This window comes from Neopelma chrysocephalum, unplaced genomic scaffold (assembly GCF_003984885.1).
Source record: "Neopelma chrysocephalum unplaced genomic scaffold, ASM398488v2 Primary Assembly neopelma1_22, whole genome shotgun sequence".
Lineage (NCBI taxonomy): Eukaryota > Metazoa > Chordata > Aves > Passeriformes > Pipridae > Neopelma > Neopelma chrysocephalum.
The window spans coordinates 24,009,800-24,024,553 of NW_020897689.1; the positions used below are offsets into that span (position 1 = coordinate 24,009,800).

Genomic DNA, 14,754 nt, shown 5'->3' on the forward strand with positions numbered 1-14,754 from the left:
CTGAAGATTGCTCCATTTTACATTTTAAATTGCCTTTTGTTTTTAATCTTTGGGTAAAGTAGCTTATTTCTGGAAAAACATACAAACCTATTTGCATTTAAAAAAATATTTAAATAACTAAATGCTAATGGAAGCAAATGTCCGAGGAAAGAATACAATGTAGATATAGCTGAAATCAATAACATTATGCTAAGATCGCCACCATTTGCAAAACTTCAGAAGAAAAGTAAGTTACAATCAGAGGATAAATGTCACAGGCTCTCATCGATGATCTTTATACAGGTGATATTGAAAGCAAATGCATTGACGCTATTGACACACAGGCATATGGGAAATGAGAAAAGGTAACGCAGAAACATATTTGTCAATGCCGTATCTCCTGAGTTACGCAGATGCAATTGTGTGACACACCCTGCAGTAAAGAGCTCTGGAGTCTTGAAGACGGCAGTCAAATTTAGCAACAGGTTCTTGAGATGGGGGCAGAATCTCATGTCAGAGTTTGCTGAAGTTACAAAACATACACTGATCATCTTATCTGGTGAAATATATGTATCTGTTTCCATACACAGCAAGCAAAATCACATTACTCTTCACTCACATTTCTAGATGGGTATTTGTTTGTCGATGGCTATTTTTAAAGCAAATAGAAATTAATGTTGTCTTTGCATAAAAACTTGTAGATGTTTGGATCAAGAGCTCCAAATGAATGTTTTGGCTAATCCAAAATTTGTGCTACTTTTTTTAATCCTTCATATATAGATGCGCCTGAACTGTTCTGGCTTATGTGAAGTTTGTCTGTGACTTACACGGAATGGTTGACTCAGCTTTTAAAGGCAATAATTTAATTTGTTCCTGCAATTCATCTTAGGTTGCCTTCAGATTTGTACAAGACAACGTGATTCAGGATATTTGAAATAATCACTGTGATGAAATACTGGATGATAGGAATGCAGCCTGCTGCCCTGCAGATGAATTCTGCCTGACAGGTAACAATTCCCAATCAATTCAAGTATCTTGCAATCTTAAGTATTCTGCCAAGAATCAAAAATAAGGGAGATGTGGGTAGCATCACCACATAGCCCTAAAATGCAGTATTCCCACAGCTAGTAGCAGACACTGAGTTTGCAAGGCATCAGGGCTGAGCCTTGTCAGGTTTGCTGTCTTTAAACTTTTCTTGACCTCCCTCAACTTTGTTTTACATGGCTTAGCTCTAACAGCGGTTCTTCTAATTGAAATTAGAGTTAGTTTGGTTGTAATGTGGAGCTGCAGACCGGTGAAGAAAGAGTCAGATGTAAAAGCATGTTAGCAAACATATAAACTGATGTTATGCAGATCCTAGTGGGAAGAAGAAGCCATTAACATGAACATCATGGTCCCTGCAGCGACCAATTCCCGATGGTGACAGCTCTCCATAATATCCCAAAACACCGCCATTAGAATGAAACCACCAACCTTGGGACCTAGCAGAGCAGGGGAAAGGTGAGGATAATATCAGGAAAAGGAGTAAAAACTAGAAAGTGTGTATAGGTTTTAACTGTAGTATTATTAATATTACCTTCTTTTTCTGCCATAACTGTATCTGCTCTAGTAATGGTTCTTGTGTTAGACTCTTAAGATTCAGTTATACTAATTATAAATTCTTGGGTTTATATATATGAGGTGTGTTTCCTCTTTGCCCATAAACAAGATTTTGAGTGTAACAATAGACAGAGATCAAAAAACAGAGTTTCTAAATGCTTTCTGGGATAAACTTTCAAAGGATCACCAAGAAAGAACATACCTTATATATACATTTCCGTATTCAACAGTTCTGACAAATTATTGCCCCTGAATAAAAAAAACGAAAAATCACAGGAGACCGTGTGCAACAGAAAATAGGTGCAGTTTCAGATTTTGTGGGGAAATTAAGAAAGGCACTTCAAAATTTTTCCCTTGACATCCAAAATACAGACACAAAAAACCTGTACTGCTTTAGTTTCCTTTTATGTTGTTCATCCAAAGAATATTTTTTTTTCCTTTATCAAAAAAATTAATATTTTGGCTCACGAATGTGAAAAATTTGGCATGTTTTTCACAGTAGATTGAATAAATACAGAGATTTTCCAAGGGTGAGGTAAGGAGTGTGTACAGATCAGTAATATTTTCCTCTATCAGTGGGCAAGCGACTCTGTGCAATTGGGTCAGAGCAAGAATGACTCTTAACTATGTAATCTACTCAGTTTATTCCGTATTTTTAAGCTTAAGAAGAAGTCAGAATGATCATCCATGTTTGTATGATCTTCTCAGTAATTAAAGTGAGGTTCACACCAGGCCATGCGTTCTGAGATGAGCTTGTGCTATTAGCAGCTTTCATCTGCTTCCCTACCATTTGTTTTCCTGTATGCACAGATGAATATTGCCTCAGGAAAAAGATCTGTAGAAAGTCCTTCACTTGCAGATTTGTAGAATAAACTATTTGGATCTCAGCGCAAGTATTTGCTCTCAGTGCACGCGCATAATTTTCCCGTGAATGGGATTTATGTGTGCACATCAAAAGAGTAAAATCCCTAAGGGCTCAGTTTAAACCAACAATAGCAAAGAAATTCAGGAATCTCTCACCAGAGCATGCCCTGCTTTGCCTATTTTATATCACGCAGACTTTGAATGAAATCTGCAGCAGCCAGGCAAAACAGGACATGCATTGGCTTTACGGTTGTTCATTTTTAAAGGCTTAAAATTAATCTCTTAAGAACTCACTGGCTTCCTAATGAGAGCACATCACCCATGGGAGATAGTGTTGGTGATAGCTGGATGCATGCAAGGTGAAGGGGTGCTCACCCCCACATGCTTGTGTGGCAGCAGCGTGGGCGTACTCACAACCATTACTCTTAACAGGTTTTTCCTGGATATGAAGGGAAAAGGCTGCAAAGTACAAAGGAGGTGCTGTGGAGGTGGCATTAGCTCTGTGATGAGGCTGGGGCTGGGGTAAGGGTGCCTGCGTTTTGGACCATATCTGTGCTGTTTCTGAGCTGCAGAGGCCTGATCTATAGGTCTGAACGAGAGGCTGAGAGCAATGGGTCCCCCACTGCGGGGGCTGGCTTCTCAGGATGCCACTGCTGGAGCCGGGGGATACTACTACTACTACTACTAATAATAATAATAATAACAGCAACAATAACAATAATAATACCACCAATAACAATAGAATAAAATTCTATGTAACTATATGAAATTATATGCTTAAAAATAATTAATTATATTCCACTATTTTCTAATTTTATATTCTTAAGGATAATAATAATATTAATCCCAAATATTCTCCTCCTGCTCAAAAAAAACCCCAAAAACCTTCAAAGGGGAATAATAATAGCCAGAAACCCCTGAGCACAAAGTGATGCGGAGGGAGGCGCCGGCCCCGCCCCGGCCCCGCTCAGCCCCGAGCGCGGAGCGGTGCGGACCGAGCTGCGCGGGCCGGAGCGGAACGAGGCGGAGGCGGAGCGCGGCGATGTGCAGGATGTCGTTCAAGGTGAGCCGGGCGCCGGGGAGAGAGGCGGGGGGATGCGCCTTTGGGTTCCCGTTTTGCGCTTGCGGTGCCGGCAGCCCGTGAAGTGCTCCGTCATATTCATGGGTTCGGGGATTGATTTGATTTTTTTTTTTTTAGGAAAAACGAGGGTGGTTTAGGGCGGAGGGAAAGAAAACAGCAGCGTCCTTCCCGGGCTATGGGGTGCACTGGGAGTACTGCGGTGGCAGCTGATAGAGCGGACGCTTTCCGCAGCTGACAGCCCCAAAAGGGTGCGTGGCTTGTGTTACATAAACTGCGAGACTCCGTGGAGCGTAAAGCTGGCTTTAGGGTGGCCGGGCTCCCGTGCTGTGGGTTTTGGTGCAGTCAGGAGCCTCCTCTTCACTTTTCCAACCGTCTCCGCTGGTGCTGGTTGTGTAATAGTTAGGAGGCAGCCTTTATCCGTGCTCTTCCTTTCAGGCTGTGGTGTCCACTGAAGCCAAGCTAGTTCATTCCCTTTGCTGGCTCTGAGTCCTGTCACTTTTTGTACTTCTTCCATCCAAACCCATGCAAGAGCTGTCATTTCAAAAGATTGCCTGAAATAAGTTTTTTAATCTGAGGACAGGATTAAAAAGGTTATTTGGCAAAGAAGGAAGCAAGCAGCAATTTACTAATTGTGTTAACAGATAATATTTATGATCGATGTACATCATTTCCTTAGTTATGCACTTTCTGGATGCTGTGCTTGCCCTTCTCTTATTGATCAGCAACTCAGTGCCAGTCCTTTGCCATATTGCTTGTGCAATTACATTACTTTATTTGATGGATTATTCCCTGTACCTGCCTCTCACTCCTGTCAAGTTATCTCCCCGATGGAGTGTTGGTGCTTCAGGGGCACCATGTCAGTTCGGTGGTGGTGTAGCAGGTGGTTTCCACCTGCAGTTATAGCCCTGGCAGGCAGGACAATACCTTTGTTCACAGTGCAGCTCAGCCTTACACTTGGTGGTGAAATCACAGTGTCATGCAATGGTTTGTGTTGGAAGGGACCTTAAAGATCATCTCATTCTAACCCCTCTGTCATGGGCAGGGACACCTCCCACTAGACTCAAAGTCCCATCCAAGCCAGCTTTGGACACTTCTAGGGATGGGGCATCCACAACTTCTCTAGGCAACCCATTCCAGTGCCTCACCACCCTCACAATAAATAATTTATTTTGATCTAAACCTGCCCTCTTCCAGTTTAAAGCCATTTCCCCTTGTGCTGTCACTACATGCCCTTGTGAAAATTTGGGGGCCCTGGAGATGAACATAGTACTCCAAGTATGGTCTCACCAGAGCAGAGTAGAGGGTACCACATTCCTCAACCTGCTGGTCAAACTTCTTTTGGTGTAGCCCAGGATATACTTGGCTTTCTGGACTGCAGTCTCTGTGGTTTATTCCTGTTTTGGTCCTGTAATGGTCTCATACCTCCATTTTTTTCTTAGTCTCAGTCTTTTCTGTCTCTCCATTCTATCTCAGTGAGTTTTTTTCCACCTTTATTTCTCACAAGCATCCACCCTAATGGATGTGGATGTTCCTGGTGGTGCCAGCCCTGTCTTCTTGTATTCTTCTCCTTTTTTTTTCCTTCTTGTTTTTTTCTCCAATCCTTCAGGTCTTATTTTCCATTATGTCTCTGTGAGCTCTTATTCTGTGCCCTATTTCTCACTTTGTATCCCCCCAAGTACTCCTATTCAAGGTGGCTCACTGCTTTCCTGCCCCTCTGGAGAGTTGCAGCCCGCACCTCCCTCTGCTTTATTTCTCTTTTCTGTGTCTTTTTGATTTGCATTTTCTCTTTTTCTCAGAAAACTGTATTTTGCTTTGATCCCTACTATCCCTGTTTGCCACTGTCTATTCACGTTTTCCATCTTATTATTCTACTTACCCATGATGTACCATTTGTTTTCTTTCTCACTATCTATATACATGACTATTCTCTCTTCTTCTACCAGCTTTTGCCTGTCTAACCAACATTTATATCTTGAGTGACCTTTCTTTTTTATCGGGATCCTTCATGTAAGATATATTGCCATCTAATAAAGTACTCTTTGCTCCTAAGTCTCACTAACCTTTTCCATCATATCATGCTTGATCCTGATTTCCAGTTCTTCTTCTTAAAACTTTTCACTCAATTCCTCCTTTCCATTCGGACTGGATTGGAAACTAAGAAAGAAAACAGAATTTTCTTGTATTTTGACAGTAAAAGGAACACACCACTGCCAGGGCTAGTGTTCTCTTTCTCCTCTCTTTTCTTTCTCTTTGCCTACTGCCTCTTTTCTTTCATCTGCAAGACCCTTGTTTAAGAACCGTGCTCTTCCTCCTCAGCTGTTACCCCACTGTCACCTGCCTTTTCTCTGCAAACAGCAAGTTAAAGGTAGCCCAGGGTGCTGGTGGTCACAGCATTTAAATTATATTTTTCTCCTCAATATTTCTAAAATAACACAGATGTATTAGCACAATTTATTTTTTCCTGTATCCCTGCACAGAAATGGTCTTGTCAGATTTATAATATATATTTTCCTCTAGGCCATTTTTGAATAAGTATTTTTTCTAATGTCAATACAGCATGAATATAATGCCAGCTTTTCATCTATGGGCTCTTGTAAAAGCACACAAACAATCAAAATTAATAGAACAGCCAGAGTTTGAAATAAAGCTTTAGAGAACTTGATGAAGTGAAGGAAATTTTATCCTGAAAATTGCTGATGCTGGAGCAAATGACATAATGAAACAAGCTGTTTTCACCAAAGCTATTAACTAATCACTTTTTCAAACATTTATCACATTCTGTTCCAGACTGTCAGTGCTGAGGATCAGTTGTTTAGTTTAAGGATGTTTTGGGAGCAGACTATCTTTATAATAAGAATTACGTGAAAATTTTATCCAGTTAATCTTTTGACATTCAACATACGTCTCAGGGAGATGTATCTGATGAGAACAAGATTGAGTTCATAACTGAACAACAGCAGTCACATCCTGCAGTTTAAAATCCATTTAATGCTCAAAAATTATTCAGTTATTTGGATTATTAATCCCAAAGTAGTGTCTTACATTTTACCTATCAGTGATGTCAGTAATGCTGATATCACCTGAAAATGAAGAGGACAGAGGTATAAATCCTTGTTTGAAAGCAGAAGAGAAATTGCCGCATGGTGCTCAACAGGGCTGTTCTTTATCATCTGAATGATTTTGCACTTACCATTCACTTTAGGAGATAAAATAGCTCAGATTTGTATTTGCTTTTTTTAATCTAATCACTGGATGGTTAATGGTGTGTGTGCTGTATACTCTACTTTTGTACAAGGAATCCCCAGCAATGAGGGAGCACGAGGGGTAGTAGAAGTACTGGTAGCAGTCATTGCAAATTGAGTTGAAAGCACCACAGGGAAAAACCTGGTTTTGTGTCCTTGACACACTGGAGAATTCTTCCATTCTTTGGGTCTGATCCAAAGCACAAGGACAACTTTGCTGAAGAGCTACTGTAGGAACTACGGGGGGTGGGGGGGAGGGGGCAGGGGGGGAAAGAGGTAGGAATTTATGACTCATAAGGCTAAAGACTTTGGGCTTCTATTTCCAGCCCAAGGTAACACTGGACACTTAGTTCTTTTCTCTCCTCATGTGAACTGATGAAAGCAGGTAAGGAGTTCCTAAATATTGATTCCAGTTGCTGCCTACCTGACCAATGAAGGTGGTGGTGGTGTATGGTATGAATAATAAAATGCTACTGTGCCCTTGTAGTGAAAACTGGGCTGGATTAAATAAATCTTTCCCTTTATGGATATATTGCCATACCCCAAAGCTTTCTAAACTTTAAGGGATAGAGTAAGACAATAAAAGGTAAAGAATTTGATTTTCCATTCTGTAAGGTCTAAATATAATTCTTTTGCAATAGCTTTCCACTGAATATCATAGTGATACAGCCAATAAGACAATATTCCTAACTGCCAGCTCTATATATAAGTTATAAATATCTGTCTAATAAATCAGAAGAAAAAGGGCAATATGGGCCACTGTGTGTTTGGGTCAATTGTTTGCATTTACATAAAATTTTAGTGGTTGTAAGGCTAAAGATAGGAAGACACTACAGCACTGCCTGCAAGGAGGATATAAACTGCAAGCTCTTCTTTGATCAACATTATCTACAGATTCTCCAGGGAAATCCATGAGCTGTGAAGGGAAGACCAGAATTTAGCTTATTGGGCTTGCCAAAATATTCAGACTTCTGCAGCTATGTGTGCTGGTACAAGAAATATTGTTATCAATTCATAGGAAGAGACTTATAATTTATTGAATTGTTGGAACTTCTCTCATCTCAAACAGCTGCCTATTTTCAAACCTATGAATATTAAAAATGCATCCCAAGGAAAGTGCTCAGTGCAATGGACCTGAGATAGATTGAGAGTCATGATTTGTCTTGTGTCTGCTGGTTTCTGCAAAGTTTATTATCTGTATGTCAGTGAAGGGAGCAATTTAAGCTCTGCTGTATATGTGCATTTTAAGTATCAACCGTAAAACCATTAAATCCTGATTCTCTACCACATTACATGTGTGCATTGACATTTAGACAAGGAGAAGTGTCTATTACATTTCTGAAGCTGAATGATTGACTTTTATATCCACTCTGCACTCTCTTATGAAGGCAGGATTTACTGGAAAGCAAGGCCCTTGGGTATTTTTGACTCTGTTTTTGGTATAAGTGACTATCAGTGAAGTGATACTTTACTGAACAGTTGGTGGTTTGGGGCCTTATTAAAAAATCAGCAGCATGAGCCTTCTCTAGGATATGTATCATTGCCATCACAGTGTTGTTTCCCCTCATCACAGTGCTTACCTGTCAGGGCAGCATATTGGCAGCTCTTTGCATGGATCAGATAAGGAGGTTAAGAGCAAAGCCCATGGCTTTTTTTCCTGCCCTCTTCCTATGCTGGGACAGTGATAATTTGCTCCTACCCAGGAGAATTCACACTGTGGCATTGTTTCTAAGAATAAGAAAGCCTCAGAAGAGTATTATATTACTATTATTTTGTTCAGCAGTGGCCTGTGTTATCTAGTTTACAGAGTTTCTTAATTTTGCCTTTCATGTTGTCTTGCATACCTAGTAAATGAATCCAAAAGTCTATAAACAGCCAGATTTTCTAGCATCACCCAGGAGATATCACACATGCCCACAGTTACAGGGTGTTAATTCCAGGGAGGAGGCAGACCAAGCAGTCTAGGAAACACATGAGCAATACTTTTCCTGTACTGGAAGTATATATACAGAAAAGAAGGAGATGACAGAAAGCTGACCTGAAACCCAACAGGATGTCCTGCAGCAGGACATGTCAGCAGGATACTTCAGCCTAACTGTGGCCAGCCCCACCACAGAAGCAGACAATACAGGTACCAGTTAGTATGTTGTTTTCTATGATGTCTCCCTGTGGTCTAGCATCATCATCTCTCATTACAGAGCAATTTAAGAGATATAGGCTGCCATGGACATAGGGAAGACTTGAAACAACATGAGGTAGCACAGGAAGGCTAATCTCTTAATTGCACAAAGAAATTAGATTAGCTTCCTTTCTGTGCTCTGGGCTTGAAAGGACAGCATGCTAAGCTGAAACTTGCCTGGCTTCAATGCAGAATGTATGCAATGTGTATGTTTGTCCAATGTATCTTCCAAAATGGTTTATTTCTGCTTTTTTTCTTTTTTCTTTCTTTCTGTTTTTTCACCAGAAAGAAACACCACTTGCCAATGCTGCCTTTTGGGCTGCAAGAAAAGGAAACCTGGCTCTCCTCCAGCTGCTGCTGAACAGTGGACGAGTAGATGTGGACTGCAAAGACAGCGTATGCACACAATGCACCTACACCCACACCACTGATTTTGCATCACTTTCCGTAGTCCACTGTGCAGAGGGTGTGGTAGGAATCTAACATGAGACATTTGAGAGTCTTAAGGCACTTAGGGATGATTTAAAACCTTCTCTTGTCAGGAAGCAAGTTTGAAACTTAAGATCATGATTTACATCAGTGGCAAGGGGTTAAGAATTTGCCAGCATTCAAAAATGTGTCTTACACAGTTATTTGTGGGGCTGACATTTAAAACACAGATCCTAGCACCTCGGGCTTCTCTTTGCAAAGAAATGTCATTGTAGTAATAGATCACAGTGAAGAGTTAGCTCAGTTAAGCCCAGGTAGCAATGATTTTGTCAGCTAGCAGAACTCCTCATGATTAGAAGAACTAGTGGTCTGCTAAATTCTTCCTGCTCCTCTCCAGTATCTCTGGACTGGGCACCAACATGAAGGCACAAGATTGCTAAGCAAAGAGGAGCCCAGACACGTGACAGAGAGATTTCATGGGCATTTCCTTATGGTAATTGACATGGGTTGAAATTAGTTTTGAGATTAGAAATGGGTTGATAATACAGATAGCGACTATTTCTTTTTATTCTGCCTGTAACATATGGTGAGATACTTGATTGTGCTAAGCTGTGTCAAAGAGCAGGAGAAAACTGAGGTTGGGAAGTTCCAGGTTTCTTTCACTTGGCATGGGGACTGACTGACATGGAGTCGTGCCAGTGTTGTACGGGATTAGTGCCATTTCAAGCCTGAAACATGAACCTGCCACAGCTTCTCTCACTTTGAATACCCTCAAAGTGCAAGAGATTTTTTTAAGCACATTGACTTTAACCTATCTTTTCATTTTCATTTCATTTTTGCCCTGTAGGCAAGAATTTGTCCTGCAGTACTTCTGGAGCTGGTGCTATGACTGTCCTTCTGCCAGGGAGGGAAGGATTTTCAGATGGAGGCTTGAAGTAAACAGGACAGAGATCAATGTAAAAAAATAAGGTCCACTACTGCTCGTTTTTTCTCAAAAGAAGACTAACTTTGGTCAAGAATTTTCACACTGCACTGCATTATTAATTGTATCAGATATACACATTTTCTAGACTAAATTATTTTTGTACAATTAAGACCACATACTTCTTTTTTGCAATGTCACCTATTTCTTCTTTAAATTGAAGTGCTGTGTGGGAATGTTTTAGAAGTATGAGTTTCATCCTTACATGCATATGGTTTTCACATATGCTTTTCACATATTGTCCGTACGCCACACACATATAACCTCAATCTTACTTGGTTCACTGGAACAGTGACCTTATAGTGTACTGAGGGAATATATTTCTGGACAGAAGGTTCTCTTTTATAATGTGAGGAGTCACAGAGTGAGTTTGCTCTGATTGTTTGAATAGGGAATTAGTGTTCAAATCACCCAGCCCCTACTCCTGACAGTGACTCAGAATAAGTGACTCAGCTGAGTCACTCAGCTCCTGTGTCTAAGGTTATTCTTCTGGAAATGATGCAAAGATCTTTGGAATCTTGTGATTAAAAAAAGCCTGTGTATAAAAAAACCATTCTTTTCATTCTTGTGGCACTTACTGTTGAGCAATAAGGCAAAGTATTCTTATACATATCTGTTGAACAGTCAGGCCTTAACGCTGCAGGCAAGTCTGTAATGTTTTTGCTTAAACACCTGCTAATTGCTCATTTTCAAAGTATTCTTGATAGTAAGTTTAAAACGATAGCAAGTTATTTGATGATCATAAGCTTCCTTCAGCTTTTCAGAAGAGGTGCTTTCTCTTTCAGACAGCCTGATTCATTGCTGTAGGTGTCTGTTGAAGGTACTGACTTATTTTTCCTTACCCCCAGCTTGGCACAACAGCTCTGATGGTGGCATCTTACTATGGCCACATAGATTGTGTGCGGGAATTGGTGTTGCAAGGAGCAGATATCAATCTGCAGAGAGAGGTAGGAGAAGTTCTGCATTCAAACAGGGATTGATTAAGTGACTGTTTGTTTATAACAAATAATAAAAGACAGTTGTCTGTGGCTTTTTGCCAGTTGCTTCTTTGTCACTTGCTGTGCAGTGCATGTATAACAGGGTCTGTTCTCCTGACGGCATCAGGGAATCAGATATCTGGAGTTTATAATAGAAAATGAGATGCCAGAGGTACATTTAAAAATAACTTATCAAACATTTTCAGCACATATGGTTTGTGAGGGTCAGTTACATCTGAGATGTAAGCCCCCCAGGTTATGCCATTTATGCATTTGCAGTTTTACTTATTGGCATAATAATTTACAGCTCTCTGGATGGGATAAATGATAAGTCCTTTACCTTTTGATTTGCAGCCTGGTCATTAAAATTGAGTAGATGCCATTGGTAGCATGGGGGTTATTTTGACTCAATATGCTTTGGAGTTTCTGCCTCTTAGTCTGAGACAACTCATCTCTAACAATCACACAACCTGATTACCCATACCCTTCCCTGCATCTCTGCTTTGCATTCAAGGCATCTCCTGCACCATGACATGCTTGCTTGTGGAAGGGACATCAGCGACTGGTTTTGGGAAACGGCCTTTCACTCATGCTCCATGCAAATGGTTGTAAGGAGTACTTGCAGTTACTCTGGTCTGTGTGTTGGCTACGCAGAGCAGAATTGCTCTGGGATAACCACAGTTGTACTGGTCCTAAGAGCAGCTTAAGGAGAGCGTGCAGTTACATGGGGTGGCAGCATGTAGTGCAGGACAGCAGTATGCTGGTTGCTCTAACAATACAAGCCAATGTTTCTTACTTTCCTTGGTTACCTGGAACTAGAGCATTAATCTCGTGCTGACATCTGTAAGTTACTGAGTCAGTGAATGCCATGGTTGATGATATAAGTGTCTTTGCACTTACTGGCCTAAACTTGCTCTAACCATGATTGTCAGTGTCTTTCAGTGGGGTCCTGTTCTAACAAAACATGTATTTAAACATGTGCCTTCCCCCAGGTAAATATTGCTTGGAAAGCAGCTACAAAAAAAAAAGTTGAGAACAGTTTTATGGAGCTGCTCATGAGTATCACTCAGGATATACTGATTCAACAAGCCAACAAAAAGAGAAACATTGAAAGCCTCCAAAATCACTCGTTGCAGAAAAGGAGCAAAACAGATGAAGTTTAAGACCTAAAGACCAGTGGCATTATTCTGCAACTAAATCCACATACTCAAACCAGTGCTCTTGTGCTCTGAAGTTGTAGTGAAGCTTGGGGAAGTGAGTGCCCCATAAATGTGTCTCCAGGAACTGAACCAGGTTCTGAACTGGTCTAAAGGGGCCATGTGGTATTGTAAAGGCTTTTGGTACTGGAGTGAATTTCATGTGTAGCTCCCCTTTTCTGCATGTTCTACGTGGGATGAGAGAGCCCAAAGTCAGAAAAACCTGCGTGTCTTTTCTTTCTCTCTTTCTTCCTTCCTTCCCTTTTTTCTTCCTTCAGTCCAACCATTAAAAGCTTACATAATGATTTTTGGGGTCCTGCTTTGCTCATGTGTTAATGACAGTATGTTACACAACTTGAATAAAATACGAGGTTTCAGTTCTTCTTGAATTTTACTCAAGTGTATGATGCTGGACAGATTTCCCAGTGCAATGGGGAGAAGACTGAGTTAAGATACCTAGTGTCTTCTGGAGTCCTCAAAATCATCATTCAGCTGATATTCAACTGATTGAGCTCAATACTTTTTCATTTGAAATATATACTCAGTCATTATTTGCATGTATATTCAGTCAAGTGTGTTATGTGTTTGGAGTTCTTTTAATACATTTTTCTCTTACAGTCAGGTGCAACTCCTCTGTTCTTTGCTGCACAACAAGGCCACAATGATGTAGTGAAGTTTCTCTTCTCATTTGGAGCCTCCACTGAATTTAAGAATAAAGTAAGATGATGGGTCTGTTTTTGCATGCTGATACATTCTGACAATCAAGGCTGTTTTTTCATATTCGCACGAAACATGACAAAACAGTGCTAAGATGATAAAAGGATTTCCTCACTTGAACATTTTCTGAGTAATATGCATAATGCAATACATTGTAAAAATATTAACTTGCGACTAGCTTTTACTACCTAGACTTAATAGCATAAGTTGATCAAAGATCTGTCCCTTAATAGTGATATCAGTCTTTCCTCTTAAGCCATCCTCCAATACACTTGCCAGTCACTTATCTTGGGACCCATAGCATTGTGTTTGAAGAAGGAATAGTTCTTTATCCCACAGTACCCAATTTTTCAAGATACTCTAGACTGTGATTTGAATGATTCCCTCAATCCATACCTGCTTTCTGCAGTCCCTGGAAATGTAGGCTCTAAATACAAAGGAAATTGATGGAACATGAGAAACTCAACTCTTTATGCTCCAGGGGCTAAAAATCCTGAGGTTTTGTGGACAGAGTCCACACATGCCCTTAGAGTAGTATTCCAGTACCCCAGGGAGCTATACTTGTGGCAAAAAGCTCTCTGACCACAGCAGCAATCAGTAATAAAAACATGAATGAAATTGTAGCTGTTCAACACAACAGCAAGTGCAGCTGTGAAACTTGGCAATGCAGAAGGTTGCAATGTTAAATACAGTAGCTGGATTTTAAAGTGCTGAATAATCTCATGTGGGACAGATTTATAGCGTAAAGCTGCACATTAAAATAAGCATTGCTTCTCTGACTTTTATTTCAGGATGTAGGTGAGGCTTAGCAAGATTCAGAAAGGGAATCTTCCCATGCATTCAGCTGGGAAGTCAGAGGCTCATACCTTGTTCTGTCTAGAGTGACAATTACATTTTCACTGAATCTTTCCACAGCCTGTAAACTAGGAGTTTGTGAAGAGGCCAAGACTTGATCCAGAAGGTGAACAGGAGGCTTGGAATTGTCTGATCCTTCATGACAATATATGATCTTTTATGAAGCATGCAAAATATATTGATGTAATACACTAGGGCAGATAAAAGGGAGCAAAGATCTAAATTAAAAAGAAATATTTCTGCATTCAGCTGCTCCAAATGGCTTCCATCTTTGGACAAATGCAAATTTGGGCTCTTCTGTTGCTCACCTTGAAACTTTGCCCCCAGCTCCCCTTTTCCTGCCTGTCTCTTCTTCTGAATCCAGACCTAACTTGGCCCATATGCCTTTCCAAAGTATCTTTTAAGCTGCAGGATGCTCTTCCTCTCCAGACTACAGCTTTCTGCCACTTCCACACCAGCTGGTCATAAGACAACACCAACTCCCACTGGACATGAGAAACTGGTGTGTGACGTGCATGTGAGGCTCTTTTCCAGTAGCATCACCCAACATACCTGTCCAAGTATTCCCTCCTTCTCATCCTTCTTCGAGAGGTGTATTGGTCACTTCAGTACTCACAGTATGACACAAGCTATAGTGCCTGAAAAGGCTCTCAG

The 14,754-nt window shown here is 40.7% G+C and overlaps 1 protein-coding gene across 1 annotated transcript in view; it reads left to right on the plus strand.

Moving 5' to 3' along the window:
- The first annotated feature begins 3,437 nt into the window (after positions 1-3,437).
- Positions 3,438-14,754, plus strand: part of ANKRD29 (ankyrin repeat domain 29) — a 29,469-nt gene continuing 18,152 nt past the window's right edge. Inside the window, exons 1-4 of the mRNA XM_027675177.1 lie at positions 3,438-3,505; positions 9,230-9,340; positions 11,204-11,302; positions 13,147-13,245. Of these exons, the coding sequence (XP_027530978.1) occupies positions 3,485-3,505; positions 9,230-9,340; positions 11,204-11,302; positions 13,147-13,245 (330 nt within the window). The 5' untranslated portion in view covers positions 3,438-3,484. The remainder of the gene's footprint in view (positions 3,506-9,229; positions 9,341-11,203; positions 11,303-13,146; positions 13,246-14,754) is intronic.